Genomic DNA, 19,101 nt, shown 5'->3' with positions numbered 1-19,101 from the left:
GTTTTCCTGGTAGTTTATTTGTTATTCTGGGTAATTAACTAGTACTTTCTGCTTTTTCCTACATGTTACTTTTAAATTTTTGCAATATGTACTGTTACAAACAATGCTTTTAATAAATCCCCAAAGACTCATTAAATACTACCTTTTTGTCTGTTTTGGTACTGTTCAGTGCCTTCTCTGCATCTCTGGTCCAGATAATTTGAATTCCCAGAAGCCCTATTTGTGCAGGAAACATTGCCTGAAAGTCATACATCTTAAATTCTGAATCGTTAATGGCCATTGACGCCTGTCTAATGATGGTGTGGATTGTTTTCCTAATCCCATTCAGCAGCTGACCTAACCAGAATTCCACATTGCCCTGAAATAAACAAGAAAGTCCTTTCAGATAATTATTTTATGAATAATTCACAAGAAGCAAGAGCTCTACATGACTTTTTTCCCAGTCCTTCATACTCCCATTTCCGTATTTGTTATTCTCTAATCTTTAAAAGATTCCTTTCCTCTTTCTGCTCCACTGCCCTTCTAGAGATATGTGATGGATTTGGCACTTTACAGCAGCACTGCTGAGAAAACAGGTAAAGCAATCGTTACAAACTGACACAAATGTTCTGTCCCTGCTACTCTTTGCTCTTGCTGTTCACATTGGGAGGTTTTCATTCAGCTAATAAAATAATAACATCATGCAATACTGTTGGTCTCTAAAACATAAATCTACTTTAAATCAAGTCATGAAAAACTGCAATATATACTTTCATTACCTGAGCTAAAACTGGTTCAATAATATTGACCTGTTCTCCTTCTTGAGATTCAAACAATAAAATCTGGTCGTAGTTTTTTTCATTAAATCCCACTCGGTTAACATTGTCAAACAAACTCAATAAATGTGCCTACAAAAGAATCAGAAAAAAAGCCTCCATCAACTGATCTGATATGGCATTCTTATTTTGTCTTTAAATGCTGTATTAGAATACTGTGTAAATCTTTCCATAAGTGAAAGAAATTCTCTCAAATAAACAACAAAATCCGCCACAGTCTTCACTTAGTGATATTGACCATAAGAACACTCTTGCTTTATTCCTTGTACCTGAATAGTGTGGGAATCAGATGCTTGACCAAGGATTTCCAGAAGAGCAGGGTCAGATACAAAAAAAAATCTTGGAAATATTAACCGCTTTTTTTCCAAATAGCCAGTCAGTGATTTCTGACAGATTTCCAACTGTTCCAGCAAATGTGGTAGCAGCTGTGCCAAAGTCTCATCTCCAACACAGCACTGCACAATGTTTGATGTTTCATGGGCTCTCTGCATAATTCTCTGCCATGATTTATCAATGTTCTGAAATCTTCTGGCTTCCTGAAGTACATGATAAACACATTAGCTTTTCCTCATGTTTGTCATATTCTAAAAATTAAATATTCTATCCAACAGGGTAACAGTTTAATATTTCCCTTGCTGTTAAAGTCTTCTTTGGAGGACTTATGTATGAATATTAATATACATGCTTATTATTGACCAAAGTTCAAATTGCAAGAGAAAGAATACAATTGGAACAGTTCTGGAAATGTCTTACTTCATGTTGGGCACCAAAATTTTCCACATAAATGGATTCCAACACACATGAGAAAACTCAGAAAGCAGCTTTCTCAGAAACTCTAGCCTTCCTAACAGCAATACACAATGTCATGTAAGCTGCTAGTAGCAACACTTGATGAACAAAACCAGTATATGCAGTCTGAAGCTGCCCCTCTTGTACATTGCAAGTATTCTAGGTGGAGACAAATTCTCAAAGCTGAAAAATAAATATTTTTATACACTGGCTATATTAACATTAAAAACTCTTTCTTCACATACAACAAATGGAATGTTAATGGAATCATAAATTATCTAAGAGTTAGAAGAGGTCTCAAAAGAAGATCCAAATCAATTTGTCTGTCATGAGGCAGGATCATACCCAAAATATCTCTCTGTCTTGTGTTAAATGATGCTCAGTGATGGAGATTTAGGAGCCTCTCCAGACAGTTTTTGATACTGGTGACTCTCTTCTAATATCTAAGCTAAATCAGATACTAAATCCTTCCTGTTGAGAACAGCCCTTATATTTTAAAAAACTTATCACTTCTTCACTTCAGTTTTTCCTTTTCTTCAAGTCAAACAAGACTAGTTTGTTGAATCTTTTCTTGCATCTCATCCTTCCTGGATAGTTCCTTATTCCTGCCACCCTCTTCTATGCTCTCTCAAATTTGTTAGCATGTTTCTTTCACCGAAACCAGATACAATATTTTAGTTATTGGTTATTGATGTTTATGCATTCCACTCTTCTTCATTTTTGCACACTAGCAAGCTAAACCATCTTTTTCGGTAATACTATCAGAGAGACAATGGCAAAAACCTATCAAAATATATGGCAACTACTGTTTTTCCTCTATCCACAAAGCTCCTTGCCCACCCTAAAAATAAATTAGATTTGTTCAATGTGTTTTGCTCCTAACAAATTCACGTTAGGTGAACATTATTCATCTTCTTGTTAATTTCCAGATGCTAACAGTTACTTGTGGCAGTATTCATCCAGAAATTGCAATTAAACCCACTCCTCATTACTCCTCCACCAAGCTGTTCCTTCTCCTCCTTCCTCCTTCATCAAAGACAGTCACTACATTTGTTTTTTTCCAGAATATTGGTTCATGTATCTATCATCCTTGGAAGAAGTAGCTTTAGTAACATTTGTTCATCTGTACAAGCTGCTTATTGATTCTCTGATAAACCCTAACAACATAAATATATCTCAGGAACAAAAAAAAATCTTGTTTAAACAACAATTGAGAAAGCTTTATTTAGCATACAAAATTAATCTTAATTTGTGATATTGTAAGCTTTAATTATCAAATATACATCCTGAAATAAATTAGTATCTAATAATTTCCCAATAATAACGGCATTGTTTAGTTACACCATTTGATCCAGCAAGACTGAACTGTGGGCTGTTAGAACTGTATGAAAACTCCTCATTAGGAGACACAACAAAAAGGATTATTTTTTTTCTGCTACTTCTCTCCTGTGCAGATCATTCCTTAGCTCTTGTGCAGCTGCTACCTTGGAAGGTCATCGCTGCCTTTTGTAGAGGTTGCAATGGTTCACACAGATTAGCACATGCACAGCTCCACAGCCTGGCAGTATGTCTCTGTGGGACTTCATTAAACTGAGTCCTAGCAAGTACAGAATTCAAATTCAAAATCTGCCATTCTATTATTACAGCTTATAGCCCATAAATGTGTGCACAGAGGAAGAAAGGGATATTTGTACATATAGCAAAAGTGATAAATCAGTTTGGTGTCATTAAGTAGTTCTGAGCCCTGTACTAATTCAATAATATTGCACGCTGACAGGAACATTTAAACTTGAATTACAAACAGTTGTGTTCCTGTAGATTTCACCAAGTTCTAAGTAATTAAACCAGACAGATCCTAGTTTGGCAAAGCTACTCCTGAACTGCCCGTACACAGCCCACAAATCTTATCTGAGCTATATGCACCACAAATAAACTCTGTGATGTGGCTTATCTCCTGGTACAACATGTTATTACCATACATCAATATACCTGAGGTAGTTGTTTTGCAATGTCTCCACCAACAAACACAGCTTCAAGGTAAATCCAGAGGTTCTGCACAGTAATCCAGTTTTCAATTATCTCTGCGGTGTTGGTCAGCTTCTGAACCCATTGTTGTATTGTGGTCTTAAATGGTGCATTATACCTGCATGAACATGAGTTTAAAGGAAGGAGAACCTAAGATGGTAATTGTTTAGCCTGGGGTTTGATTAGATTTATACAATATGTACATTCATTAAGTTTTGTACCTGTTGCTCATCAGTGACCCCAGCATCATGAGGCTATCTTCCACCAAAGCTATTTTCTCTGATATGTCTGATCCTTTCAGAAGAAGTTCTCCTCTTGCTTTGAATTGGCCGAAACTGAAAGTATGAGTACTCCATTCACTGATGATGTGCTTCAATTTTGCTTCAATATCCTTTTCTTTGACAGCACTGATGCAGATATCCTGTGTAAAATTAAAACAGTAAATTACATTCATAAAAAGCACACTTATAAAGACTATTAAAATGTATTGGTTTGATCCAGATCTCAGTGTAAGTTCAGGCTAATGAAAACATACATTGAAACACCTCAAAGTTATCATATTTCAAACAAGATTATATTCTAGTACTACTTGCAACAGGTACATTAATGGGCTATACCCCATCTTCACTACTGCTAGCATCTTATACACGCAAAATTCACTGAGTCATTGAATCTGCAGCAAGAGTTTGTCTCTCTGTATGCATTAATATTTGAAATCAAATAAACTGACAGAAGGGTTTAAAGAAAATAAACACTGCCAATCAAAACCAATAAATATTCCAAGAACAGAGTGTAGACTGACAACGTGCCTGTCTGCTACTTCTTGAAGACAGTGAGGACAGGACTGTCATAAAGCTGGTTATTGCATCAGAGAGAAAAGGATAAAACACTCAGACTGGATACCAAAATTCTATTGCAGGTTTAAAATGTGAAGTGTAGGTGGGACTCCGAACCTTTCACAAGGCTTAAATTCTTGCTCAGGAATTGGGTACAGCAGATGTTTGATTTCATGGTTTTGCCTTAAAAATGCTCATTTGTGGAACAAGACTAAAGAGGTCACTCCTCTGGAAATAATACAGATTTAGCTAAGTGACCATGGAACTGAAGTTAAAAACTGTTGGGGTTTTACTTCTTTAGTTTTAGCTAGGCTTTGTTCTTGTAGAAGCTAACAAGCATGAAGCTAAGGCGCTTCCTAGACAGCTCCTATCCCCAAAACAGAGGAGACAATGGCTTTACAGCTTGTGCACATTCCATATGCCTTCTTATCTATCTGTGCTCTTGTGAAGGGTCACTTTTGAAATACAAAACAACTTCATTCTTCTTTAATCCCATATCCTCCTCTTCTACTGTGTTCCAAGTATTTTTAGCACTTAACAGGATCAGTCTTACATCAACTGTTTTTTCCCTCTGGTTAGACATTTAAAGGGAAGAAAAAAATATATAAGTAGGCAGACCTTAAATCAGAAGCATGACAGAATCACACTACTCTTAAAACAACAGAAATCCTCCTATGGAAGGATTAGTGTAATACCATCTACATATTTAAATCTTCACCAGAATAAAAGGGAAACAAACTAATCATCACCAACTACCGTGCCAACACCAACTACCAAATTCCACTTTTTCAAAGGAATTCTTCAACTAAACCAAATTTTTTTAATGTTACAAAGCTGACTAGAAACAGGATTTCAAAAGTACCAGATCACAAGTTAATAATTACAAAAAAACCCCAACCAACCAAAACAAAACAGAAAAGTACATATACCTCAATATCTTCTTTATGTTTTAATAAAGGGGCATCCATTACGTTTTTTAAAGTGAAATTTTCAGAGTCAACGTCAAAGTGATGCCCAGTTACTTGTGCAATTTTTTCCCAGTGTCTTGACAACATTGCCTAGAAAAGTCCATAGGGATTTTTAAAATTTGTATTTATTTTAGGTCTAGAATGATCACATATTTTGCACTGCATCTGTTAAACAAATAGGAGAGTCTTCACTTCCATTCCACTGAAAGCATTAGTAGTTATTCTAATCACATTACGAAGTCTTTTGGTTTATTTTTCTATAACTAAGCCTAACTAGATTTTTTGCTATAAATACAGCTGCTTTTATCTATAAAAAAGAATTATGGAAAGCATCTTGTAGTCATATAACATGGCCTTCAGTAGAGTTTCTCAAGTGACTCTTATCTCCAAATTATTGTGCTGAACATACTTTGGTTTTCATCATTTCAAGCAAAGGACAGCTCTCAGTGAAGTCACCAATTTTTTTTTTTAGGTCCTGAAAAGCTTGCCATTCCTTCAATGCTTTTGGTAACTTTCGGATCCTTTAAAAAGCACAAAAAGAATGAAGAAATATTTTATTCTTAATAATCACCATCCACCACTAAATAGTACAATATATTGCCATTTTCAGAAGAGTTGTCTAGTAGACTGCAAATAAAAATCCAGCTGCAAGCTAGTAATATTATATATAGATGGTCATTTGTGACTGCAGGCATAAAACACTGCTAAAGACAGCACAAATTACACTGGAATGGTTTGGTTTCCATTGCAGTTTGAATTAAAGGAAGTTTATTTCATGTGCAAACCCATACCTGAAATAAGATTCCTGCAGTGTCATTGTTTCAGTAAAATTTGAAAACATACCTCATCTTGTAAAGATGTAAAATGATTAAACAACATATATTTTACCAGCAAAATAAAGTACATCCTAAACTAAAGCTATTCTGCTTGCAAAGAGAAAAAAACTTCTGTTTCAATCAAACAACTCTTAATTCATACCTGGTCTGTATGAAAGATATTTAAAGCAAAAATTTCCTTTATGCAAATTTAAAATGAAGAACCTCTTGTACTGTGAATAGTCTCAGCTCCTCTCACTTCTAAACCAGAATTGCCAATTTTCATCCGCCAAAGCTTTGGACCAAAGGCTGACAGCAGTTCTCTTACAGCTCAGTTCCAGAAACTAAAAGCTGCATAAAACCTCCCCATAATGACAAATTCCTTCAAAAAAGTTCTCCATTTTTCACAGCTCAGAATCAGACAGATCTGTCACACAATGCTGGAACATGTGCAAATTCTTCACTGCTTGCTGGTAAAAGGCAGATGAACATATGCATACTGTCATGGCACTACAATAACTGATGTAGTCTTTCATCTTGAATCTAGCAGTAGATAGCATTAAATATGCTGGAGAAAAGCATTGCAGAATGGAAAATTTATACTCTGCCTTGCATCAAGAAGGCTTTAAGGTGCAGTCCCTGGCTGCTTCTACCCTGAGGCTTAGTGAGTAACATCTAATAAACTTGTCTAGGGAAAACTTGTCTAGGGATGGCTATTGGAAATGGGATCTCTCAACTTGGTAATGAAAATGGCAATCTTTTAAAAAATTCAAATAACTTTTTCCTTTGTCTTAGTCTCAATAATGTCTTCCAAAAACAAGTTTCATGAGCTGCACATTATGATATAAAACTACTCCATTGATCAGGTTTACATTTCTGTCCTAAATTTACTGGACATTCTCTATACACTGTATCACAGTCAAATATAAAGGGAAACTTCTACAGCTGTTATTATAAACTTCTATAATGCTCTCTAAATATTTCTTATTATTTCTTTCTAATTTGATTTATTTTTACCTACAGTTTGGGTTTTTTTTTTTTACTTTTCTTTTCATGATTCTAAGTTGTCTACTATATTATTATTTTTAAAAAGTAGCAAAACAAAATTACATTAAAGAACTATGCATATCTTTACAATTAGTCTAAAGCAGTAATTGCACTTCCAGCATTCCTGCTTCTTTCTTAACACAGTGTGCCACCTTAGCTATTTCTGTGATGTTCCTGTATGTTGTACCTTTAAAGAAAGTAGCTTGATGCAATAATGTTAGGGAGCTGCCAAAAGAAGGATCATACTGAGTTAGAATTTTATTACAAAAAAAGCATTTAAAAGCATTTATTGCCCATTGGTAGTCACGCTGCTCCAAATACAGCTCAACACTTCAGAGGAAAAACAAAAATATCACACATGAAGTTCAAAGAGAAACACATAAATGAAAACTTTTGCTGTGCAATGACTTCCTTCAGGGTTCTGGAGAAAGAAGCATGAAAAGTCCTACAGACTGTAAAATATAATTAACTATAGAAAAAACTATGACGCAGATTCCAGAATTCTACTGAAATGAGATGAAACTTACATTGTCCAAATGAAGAAGTATATGTATTTCACATACGTTCATTTTTACTATTCTTATTTTTTCAAAAGAGGTTGAGTTGTTGGTTTGGGTTTTTTTTTCAAATTAATGACTAAAATTAGTCATTACTAATGACTATCATTACTAATGACTAAAATTTTCAAATTAATGACTAAAGATAGTTCCGTCAGTTTTTTGTGGAAAACATTATTGCTTCAAACTCAGAATATAGTGTGGCTATTTACCCTTCTTGAAATAACAATTACAATTTAGACAAATGTGCAGAAGTAAACAGTAGGTTTAAAAATTCAATAATATAATGGACTAACAATTAATTAGCTGTAAACTAAATCATTGAGAAGGTACTGTATAAAATCAGCTTTGAAAGTTATTTACCCTTACAACCACCTTGACACAGGTTTGTACACCTTGTTTATTGAATAAGCTACAGCCTACCACATCAATACACCCCAACAAGGCTCAAGTGACTCCCAAACCAGCTGCCTATTGCACCACAGTGTAGCTGTGCCCAACAGTGAGCACGAGATGGACCAACATTCTTCAGCCCCTTGGAAAAATTTTCACAAGCTAATTGAAAAACAGAGCTAGAAATACAAATTGCATGTACTTCAACCAAAAAACAACTTACTTGTTTTGAAAATCCAGGAGCTCGCTGTTAAGTTTTTCGATATTTAAATCATTCCACAGCATTTCATTGTATCTGTCTATACTGGAAGTAACTGTATCATAAAGACTGTAAAGCTTCTGAAGCAAGGTAAGTTCACGCTTAATTCTGTGAAGTTCAGGATACTCTGTTTCAAATTTTAAAATTGGAAATTTGTGTGTGTTAATTAGGTGTTCATGTCAAATGCATTCATGAACATAAGAATCAATGTATTTCTAGTAATGTTATTTAATAAATGAATTAAATCAGACTTGAAGTTCTTTAGACTGTGTCTAGGAAGACAAACTTTTCCACATACATTATGATTACAACAGATTTTGATGCACAGTAATTGTTTAGATAGCTGATTCTTTTTAATCAATACTCTTCTGTAGCAGTAGATGTAATCTCATAATTGAGGGAGACAATATTGAAAAGTAGATGAAATTGCAATGAAATACACTATCATTTTAGACAAGAACTAAAATATCCCCTATGTCAATTTACGCTATTTATTTAAGAGGCAGAGTTTGGGGATGATGGGTGGGCTTTCAAATGTAATATATCGAATATATTAGACAATAAAAATGTTTAAAATGGACATCCTTAACATAAATGTTTTTGTAACTTTCTCTCATATCTTTTGGAATTCCTAGCAAAATATATTTGGATTACTGCATATGTCCTCAGACAGGAGAATATACTCAATTTAGTCTGCACAAATTAAAGTGCTTATCATACATTCTGTTGTAGTTCACACCACAGTCTTCCAAAGGAACTGTGTCTGACTAGGAGGCATAAGGACATTACAGATCAGTTGCACAGCCCAAGGGAATTCATTATGCAACTGGAGCAGGGACAATTTGAGTACTTTGGCAACATGTTTCCCAAATTTGTACGGGGCAGAATACTGGCAGGAGATGTGCTTAGCTCTGAACAGAAAAAGCAAGAGAGCTAAGCATCTGGACCCTGAGACACACAGAGCAATGCAGTATTTTTCCACCGGATGTTTATGTATGTGCACTCCAAGAGCCAGTTTCACCCAGCTGCTTTTCATAGGAAAGACTATAACAATTTACTACAAGGAGATGTGTCTGCAAGGAATTTTTCTGCAATTTTTCTAAATTTCCATGCATTTTTAGTAGGAATCATGAGAAAAATTTAATTGCCTAGAAACAGGTAAACTTATCCCCTGAGAAACTACCTGTGATGGAAAGACCAAATAATTCTTCCCCACTAGAAAGGGAGAGATACTTCCTCCATAATTCATCAAATTTAGCTTGAAAGATCTGTAATCTGTCACTTGCTTCATGGGGAGGAATACTGTCCTCACTGGGGCCCCTGTAAAAACAAAAAAAAATTCAGTGAATTCACCAACCATACAGGTTTCACAAAGAAGCACAGCAGAACCCAAACCATACTTACTGAACATAATGCAATATTTTTTAACATTTTTTTCCGTAAATTTTCACAAGACACTAAAAGAAAAAATGCAGCACTTACTCAGTGTACCAAGATTACATATTCAGTAGTCCCTGAAAGAAAGCCCATTTTTTTTTCCTAATAAAAAAATTCGTCTGTGTTACCATACATCTTACAAGCAGCTAAAGATCTGCTTGTTTTATCTTTGTTATTTCCTGTTTCTTCTGTAAAACAAATTTTAATAATTATTTTCATTTCTATTTTTAAAAGGGAAAGACAGCAGATATATAAATCAGGAGTGAAAACTGTGCAGTTGGCATAGGAACCATAATTAAGTAGTCATAAAAATATCAGAAAAAAATACCACTTTGGCTAAAGAGCACATTTCAGCCATAGGACTGCATGCAATTCCCAGTTCTCACACCTGGGACCACTTCTTGGCCATATCATAATATTTTGGGATGAGAATTCTGTCATCCTCTGTTGTGCCATGGTTATTTGTAGAAAGAAATCCAGGCAGATGGGCAGAAAGCAGAGCAGGCTGACTGCTTGGCAAGGGAAATGGGACCAGGAGATGAAAGCAGAAACACAGTAAGGCAGCAAAGGCAGCCAAGGCATGATCCCACAGAACCTGAGCAGGAAGAGCAGGGCCCTTGGGGTGGTAGTTGGATTCCAGTGATAGCCCAGGTCTTTAGACAAGTCCACAATAATTACACAGGACCAAGGTCAAGCAGGGAAGGTGAGTCAGTAGAGCAGGGTCTGGGGCAGGTCTAGGGAAGGTAACCAGGATGAGACACAGTCCAGTGGGAACCAGGCTGCTCTAAGGTCACCAAAGGAGGAGGGAAGCCCTCAAAGGTCTTCCTAGAGCCATAATGGATCAAGCCAAATCCTGTCTCTCTTTCTTTGCTACTGTAGGAGCATCCAATGAACCACAATTTACATCTTCAAAAGTGATAAAGTAAGTTTAAGAGTAAGGCTGAGAAAGACAGTGAATTTAGAAATACCTAGAACTGGTATCTCCAGTCGCACTCAAGACACTGTTTTAATACTTACAGTTAAATATCCCCCAAAGAGCTTTATTGAGTTAAGACCCCCAAAAATATGTTATGTTTTAATCTAGATTGAGAATTTGATTTTTTTCCCCCACAATTTATTAGCCCTTATGAAATATCACTGACTCCAGCACTGAAATTACAGGAGTTAATCTTTGACAGTCTTACTGTCAAAGATGCCCACCTTATATAAATCTGAAATTAGGCCTTTTTTCAGGTGTTAGAGTGATGCTGTGCTGTGTTTATTTTCTGAAGCCCTTTACATACACTATTTTCAAACAATCACTGATGAAGCATAATTGTATCGCAACACAGGTTACCTACTTTTCATCATATTCTTTATAAAATCCTGCAGTGCCAATTTGGAATTTCTGAACATGTCTCAGTAAATCTGTTTTCATGACTGGCTGTACTTTCAGCAGCAAGTCCTCAACCTGTCGTGCCTATATGCAGACAAAGAGAAAAAAAACAGGGACAAAAGAATGAATGTGGGAAACAAAAAAATTAATTAGGTAAATAGGTTTGTTCTATCATTTCAATATTTAGAGGGCTGATAATAATGATTTGAGAAATAACATAACTACAATACCTGTGTGTTTAAATTCTTCCAGGCATAGGCCAATCCATCACCTCTTTCTGTATTTTCATCGTGAAAGAGCAGATTGTATTTATGAAGCACAGAATAAGATTCTTCGATGTGTCCAACTGTCATGTCAATTTTAATCTCATTCTCTCGGATCTCCCTCAGTGCTTCCATTGCTTCCCGTACATCATCAAGGTCATGGATAGGTCTGCTTAACCTCTTGCTAACATTTTCAATGAATGAATAAATTTCACCCACGTCTGTGGCAGACTTTTTATTTAAAGCTAATCCAACTGTTCTTTGTCCTAAGCGGCATTCCTGAATTAAAGCTATTTTCAATGACTCTGTTGCAACTTCCACTGATTGCAGTGCACAATGATTGGGCAGTTCTCTGATTTGCATCTCTAATTGCTAAGAAAAACACAAATGTTCAGCATTTATTTTCACTGAAATTTATCTGAACAGTTCATTTTTATTAAAGATAAAATACTTACAGAAAAGTATCTGATTTGAGATTGGATTTCAGCCATTGTTGGTTTAGTATCAATAAATTCCTTCACTTTTTCTTCTGGATCCTACTTAAAAGAAGTTTATTTTAATGAATACTTAGCATTGGTATTATAATAATCTACAGGGTGCCCAGCTGCCTGATGTATTGTTCAAACACAAAATGTTCCCTCTCTAAAAGGACTTGAGATATAAGCATTAATTAGTATAAGCACAAATTATTTTATTTGAACTGCCTCTCCTGACTCTTATTTTTTGCACAATAGTCTTCAAAGAACTTGAAATCTGTAACTCAGAAACTGACACAGGTCAGGATATTCCTTATCCATCCAAATGTTACTACAGAATTTACAATGTAGCTGCTAAAATTTTGTGGGAAATATTCCCTTCCTAGTTTTCCTTCTTTCTGCAACCCCAAAAAAGAAATTCACATCCTCTAACAGGTATTTTAGTGGGATGAGTTGCACTCAGTCATCATCACTCTTCCTGAAACTGCATCTTTAAACTGAAATTTCTAGGTGTAGATGACCTCCTGGCCATTTGAAGAAAACAGTTTGGCAGGAAAGGTTGGATCTAAGGGGAGAGAGGGCATTTAGCTTGTTGAAGATTGTTTACAGGCAATAGAGCATTGAGCATCCTTCCTTTTCATAAGGTAGGCCAGTCTCTGCAGAGGTGAGAAATCAGTGTCACCAGCTCAACAAGTGTGCAAGATTCTCAGTTCAATTTCAAACAGATGATCTTCACGCCTCCCAGTGATGTTCCCCTGCAGTCTGCACTGTGAGATCCTTGAGAATCTGTTTGCACCTCTCTGGCTAACAGAGATTGTAAAGGTGGGGGAACAGTGACAACTCCTGAGGAATTTTAAGTTAAAGAACCAGGTTAATTGATTATTTTAGAAGATTTTAGTAAAAAACATCATTCTACTGCATCACCCAATCTGATTGTCTGTCTGGGTGAAATGGCATGCTACCAACATGTTCTTAGCTCAAACAGTATCTCAGCCAAACTGAGCATTAAACTTTGGAACTTCAGAAGCCACAAAGAGGTAGAAATGCCCTCTCAGCCCAGACAGAAGAGTCAGCTGTGAGAATGGGGTCACTTAAGGGTTGATTTAGCAAGGGGAAGTTAAAAATAGTGAGCAGTTACAAAGATAAGATTACTCCTGTTTTGATTGCTTATCAAATTGACTGCCTTTCTAAAGCACCTTTGATAGGTAAGACCAGTAGCTGTCCATTCACAGAACTGAATTTCACTAGTCAGAATGGACTGAATGAAATGAAACCACGGGGTTTTATTTCATGATGAATCTCCTGACAAAACACTCCTCAGAGCTTTACCATTTATGTGACTGGACCCACTTCCTAATGAAGATAACTCCATCAGCCCAGATTCACTTCAGCTTTCAAATCTTCATTGCTGAAAGATTTCCTAGATAGAGGTTATCTTTTTTGTCCCTGTGTATGTGTGTGTGTATGTGTGAAGAAATAGAGAAATATCTTTCAGCAGCGGTTGCTTGAGAAGAAGTGGTCAGTTCAATATTCAGGAATAGCTTTTGTATTCTCCAATTTCTAAGAGATTCTGCTCAACTATTCTTTTTCATAACACCTGCAGAAAAGATGCTGTGAGAAAGGTGGATAAGCATATGAAAGCGTAAGCTTGTTTATGGCCCAAAATTCTTTTGGGTCCTTCTGCTTTCTTTCTTAGATGCTTTAGTTGGTAGATTTGCAAGTTCTGGTCAACACAAGAGCAGACAGGAATTATGGATGTATGGATTCCACCATGAAACCAATGCTTCCTACTGAGCACAGACTCCTTATGCAACCAATAACCTTCTTTTTTTAAGTATACTTAGATTTTACAACACAGCAACATATTATATTAAGCTCGTAGCTAACCTTGTTCCAGATGTCTGAAAATTCAGAAAAAGTCTTCAGTAGAACCAGTGTCTCAGTTTTAAGAGCCAAAATAATTGTATTTAGTTGGATCACCACTTTGTTTACATCCTTATGTTCGACGATCTGCTTGTCTAAAGGTTTCAGTGCCACCGCCCTGGTGAGTTTGCTTTCATCACCTAACTCCAAAGCAACAGCTTGTTCAACCTGGTATAAATTAAACAAGAAAAAAATGTCCACTAGTTTGTTTGGGATTTTATTTTTATTCTTAAATTACAGAATATGTAATGAGTCTCAGATAAGAAGTACTTCTAAGAACAGACAGAAAGTTCAGAGAAACGTCCACAGGTAGACTCTCTGTTCTCTGCTTGGATTTTTACATAGCTGTAGTTCAAGTGTTAAAGCTGATTTTATAAAAAATTGTCATGCAGAGCTCTGTATTAATCATCTCTGAATTACTTCAGTCAAATATGCACCATACACAAGTACGGTTGTGCTGTTTTCTCCTCCTACACGTCTGCTTAAGTCTTTCTACCCTCTTTAGTCTAGAATTACAATCTATACCCATTCTTGGCCATAGAAAGTCCTGGAGGCAGTGGAGGGTTGGATGCTTGGAAATAGGCTAACATTCTGCTTAACAGAACAGAGTTCAGTCAACTCTCTCCTAGTTCTTTTTTTTTTTTTAATCCTAATTATTATTTATTTGCAGGACTTGAATGTGGGTTTTTTCACTGAAATGAACTGATCTGTTTTTGATGTCATATCAAGAAAAGAAAATATTTTTACAAAGACGCTTTTCAACACAGATCTATATACATCTCTTTTGTTCCCAGATGAGACAATTAAGGCCACATGATTACCAGTACTGTGCATTCTTGTCCCTCAACAAGTTTCAGTTACTCTCTAAACCTCGGACGTCCCCAAGGTTTTAGTGCTAATTTTGGTGCCAGTTAGAATATTTGTACTGTATTAACTGAAGTATTATAGGTGCCATATGAAGGCTTTCAATTTAACTTCAGAGTTTTCACCTGGGAAGAGTGATAATAATTTATATTCAGCTGGTAGAACTTACACATAATGTTTGTTCAACACTATCATCATTATATTTGAACAGAATACTTAAATAATTTTTTTAAAACAACTTTTGATTTTAATATTAGAAACTACCAAACATAAGATTTATGAACTATTACTCTTATGTTTTATTAATTGGCATAGAGATTAAAAACTAGGCTTTCACTTAACAGGAAGATCCACCAGGTAACAAGTCAAAGTATTGGTACAGAATATAATCTTAAGAAATGCCAAGCAAAACACCAAATTTTTAAAGTAATCAAAGTAAAATACTCACCTGCTGCTGTTTATGATGTAAGTAAGCAAATTTCCACAGGGGAATATCTTTGGCTACTGATAGAATGATATTTACTGCTTTGTTTACAGCACTCTGAAAAAAATGAACCATTCACCTTGAGCTCACAGAGATATTATGCGGGTGGGGGATGGTCATCCAAAAAATACCAAGGTTGGAAAATTGTACCTCTGTCTTTAAAGGAAATACTCTAAGAACATGACATAAGATTACCCCAAACACATTTTGTAAGGGGAAAGAGTACTCCATAAAGTTTTATTACAGTCCTTCCAAGTTTGTATGGTTTTCAAGCAAGAACATAAGAGACCTTTATGAACAGCAATCATGAATCACTGGGCATTATAATTTAGTTCAAGTACTATTTCCCTTTAAACTGGTTATAAACATTGCTATGTGTTATTAATAATGGTTTTCATGTTCACACCAGAATGCTTGAATACATTTGTCTGAATTTGTGATGGTATAGTCTGTAATCTATACAGGCGGCTACAGAAATTATCAGATGACTTCCTCTATGTATGGTATTCTAAAATCACACTTTGTGGCCTAATTTCTTACTGACAACACCACTAAGGCTGCACATGAAATTTGAGAAATAACCCAGCTACTGATCTTGACAGTCACTATGTTAAATAAAAAGTCCAGAAATCAACACCATAAACAACTAATACTCTGAAGAATTTCAGACATCATAGAATATTGCAAATATGTGTGTAAAAATTTTGCTAAACTAGTGTAAGTTTAAAAGCGTGTTTAAATTTTTTCAGTTTAGGGATTTATGCTGGTAATATTTTTCTTCACATTTCACTACTGCTGAATTTATGAATGATGCTTTAAACTGACTTTAAATTCTGAATGAGTTAAAAGAGACTAGGAAGTCAGGCTGTATTGATGACATTCATTTTTACTTTTTCACTCATTTTGAAATGTTTGCCTCTAAGTAGAGGTTTGTGAATTACTGAGTTACTGAGCTTCGAGAAAAACGGTTCCTTCTAACAGCCTGTATAACAAACCTGATCCATGGTTCCATGCCCTTAGCACACACTGCCATTACGAACTCAAGTGGCTTTTTAGCTTTCCTTTGCCTTCCTTTTAGTTCTTACACCTGCACATATAAATCTGCACTCTTAAACTTGCACATACTGCTTTAAAACAATGCATTTATAAGGGTTTATTGTAGATGACTGAGATGTCCAACTATTTTGTTACCTGAATATCTTCAAGACTTGGTCTCAAAACAATATTTGGAATAGCCAGTTGAATTTCAGTTCTGAACAAAGGAACCCTGTGTGCCTCTACAAACTTAGTTGTCTGATATCTGGAGTCAATAACATGCAGTCGATGTCTTAAGGACTCCAAAGAAATCTTCGTGCCTAAATAAATGCAATATTTAGGTGAGAAATTTTTTTTAACCACAATAAGCTTGGGGGGAAAAAAATCTTAAAGTTTTATTTAAAAAATTAAACATATCTGAAAAAAACGAACTCACATCTGATCAAAGAGTCAGTATTCTTCTGACAAAGCTGTCCCATCAGGTTATAGTAGCTACAGGACAGGCATTCTTGGCAGCGTGTTTTCTGTTTGATGTCAAGATGTGTACAGGCAAAGGAATCCTGAACAGTGAAAGGGAAATTTTTGGGTAAATTATCAGATTATCCAGCATATAAATGAAATATCAAATATCTGACTAGGCTACTTCTTTTTTTACATTGTAGAGGTCTTACCTCCAGAGTTCTTCCAGCATCTGCTTTCAGACTGTGCTTAAGAATATCTACAAGTTCATACACAGAGCATTCCACTTGTTGGCTCTGCCTGTAAAAACAACCTTACAGTCACCCATAGGGAATCAAACATTAGGAATACCCTTTGCTCTTTCCCAGGCACACACCCCTTGTCCCACTGCACTTGTGTGCAGGGAAATGCCATTTCAATGTTTTTCAGTTTGTTCCTATTCCTTGGGCATATAGAGATTTTAAAACATGCTGACTAAAAATAAACCCATTTGTCAGATCCTATTATATCTGACTCAACTGGACTTCATAAAAATTTTGTTTAAAAAAAGTTTTTTCCAGCTATAATCCAACAATAAAACAGGTTTATCATGATGAGGCAGTAAAATAATCTGTGAAATCAAAATTATTAAAATAAAAACAAAAGAAGTATTAAGAAACAAGCAATTAACATGTGGATGAGATTTCAAGTCTCATCCATCTTCATTTTTCTTGCTAGTTATTAGAATGCCATAAGAGAAAAATAAAAGAGATGCTAAATGAATGCTAAATGTCAATACTATGCTATTTCACAACTGCTGTGCTCAAGATACTTAGAAGTTTCTCCCCTGCATCCTATCAATCACTTTGCTCTATACTAGTACTCTGTTACAATAACATTTTAAAAATAAAACCTCTATGCATACAAAAGTAGTAAGTAAATAAACCCTCTCAAAAACGGCCTTCAAGCCTGTGGAATTAAGAAACCTACTGAGACAGTTTGGAAGCAGTAGAGATAGCAAGCTTTTCTATTTGTTCCAAGAAAGAAGTCACATCTATAGGTTCATCTTCTGGCAAAACTATCAGAGCAGTGTTAGACATGTCCTTCAGAATTCTTTCAATTCTGCATTCCAGGGTATCAGACGCTGCTTTGACTACGTAGTCCAACTCCCTCAGGGTACTGTAAACATTCTGAATAACTAAACAAGGATAACAAAATGAAAACAAATCAATGCAAAACACTGACTTAAGTCTCATCTCCCCTTCCTCCCATCCTCTCCTGCTCCCCCCAGGTTTTACAATAAAATGAGGATTTAATGGCAATGAAATATGAAATGAAAGCCTGAAAGATGATGGACTTGCTGTATATTTTAATCTTTATATTAAACCATCTCATAATAAACAGAACAATATTCTTCAAAATATATCTTCTTTTTGGTAATAACATTGTAATGAAAAGGATCAACAAAAAAGAACTGAAAACATAAAGGATGCCAGGGCTCAAAAATTATTTTGTTCCTCCCACATGTATAGCAAAGTACAGTATTTCACCATTGCAATTAGCTTATAAATTAAATTACTGAAATTCCCCCAGCCAAGACTTGTTAAACCAATAGATTTCTTCTTTCATATGTATGACCTAATTTACTTTGTAAACAGATAAACTTATTGCTTTAACAAATGTGTTTATTAAACTAAAATTAACTGCTTCTGCTGTTTCTGAATAGACTGAAAAAAAATCTTCCTCTTTCATACTTCCATTGCGAAATAGAAAGAAATACAGCACCTTATGTCCTTTATCACTATTATTACCATAAAATTCTATATATATAAATATATATATGTAAACTTCTACTATATGTAGAAAGAAATCACTACAAAATCTAAGGTACAGCAGCATGACAGGGCTGTCCAAGTGCTGATGTTTTAAGTGGGGAATGTCATTGCTTGCTACGAGGAAGTTAATGATGGAACTTGACTTTTTTATTGTCTAAAACAGAAAAGCAGTCCAACAAATTCCTTGGATTCTTTTTTTTAATATATAAATTTGGTAGTCCTAAATCTATTTTTCTGCTGTGACTCCTGAGTTTTAGCTTAGAAGGCAACTATGGACTCCTATATTTCTAGATGGAGTTCTCTTAGATGGAAAAAAGACACATAAGACATTAGGCTTGAGTTCAGCACACTGCTGGCAAGTAAGAGCTATTTTGTGTATACCAAACCAGGGGCTAATTTTTAGGTGTCCAACAAACATTCTGGGCATGTCAGACATTGCCAGTCTTCAAAAAGACATGGCGCATACA

General features: G+C 35.4%; 1 protein-coding gene across 1 annotated transcript in view; it reads right to left on the bottom strand.

The window, feature by feature from the left end:
- Window positions 1-19,101, bottom strand: part of LOC132332073 (dynein axonemal heavy chain 5-like) — a 154,739-nt gene that overhangs the window by 111,343 nt on the left and 24,295 nt on the right. Inside the window, exons 21-38 of the mRNA XM_059856007.1 lie at window positions 17,790-17,997; window positions 17,033-17,120; window positions 16,798-16,921; window positions 16,518-16,681; window positions 15,291-15,383; window positions 13,943-14,146; window positions 12,035-12,115; window positions 11,547-11,951; window positions 11,282-11,400; window positions 9,688-9,824; window positions 8,469-8,631; window positions 5,843-5,954; window positions 5,395-5,523; window positions 3,851-4,050; window positions 3,594-3,747; window positions 1,085-1,351; window positions 759-887; window positions 143-358 (exon numbers count right to left, since the gene is read on the bottom strand). Coding sequence (XP_059711990.1) covers window positions 143-358; window positions 759-887; window positions 1,085-1,351; window positions 3,594-3,747; window positions 3,851-4,050; window positions 5,395-5,523; window positions 5,843-5,954; window positions 8,469-8,631; window positions 9,688-9,824; window positions 11,282-11,400; window positions 11,547-11,951; window positions 12,035-12,115; window positions 13,943-14,146; window positions 15,291-15,383; window positions 16,518-16,681; window positions 16,798-16,921; window positions 17,033-17,120; window positions 17,790-17,997 — 2,993 coding nt within the window. The remainder of the gene's footprint in view (window positions 1-142; window positions 359-758; window positions 888-1,084; window positions 1,352-3,593; window positions 3,748-3,850; window positions 4,051-5,394; window positions 5,524-5,842; window positions 5,955-8,468; window positions 8,632-9,687; window positions 9,825-11,281; window positions 11,401-11,546; window positions 11,952-12,034; window positions 12,116-13,942; window positions 14,147-15,290; window positions 15,384-16,517; window positions 16,682-16,797; window positions 16,922-17,032; window positions 17,121-17,789; window positions 17,998-19,101) is intronic.

Source organism: Haemorhous mexicanus, chromosome 1 (genome assembly GCF_027477595.1).
Source record: "Haemorhous mexicanus isolate bHaeMex1 chromosome 1, bHaeMex1.pri, whole genome shotgun sequence".
Lineage (NCBI taxonomy): Eukaryota > Metazoa > Chordata > Aves > Passeriformes > Fringillidae > Haemorhous > Haemorhous mexicanus.
The sequence above is the reverse complement of the archived record's forward strand: the minus strand, read 5'-3'. Positions and strand labels throughout refer to the sequence as shown.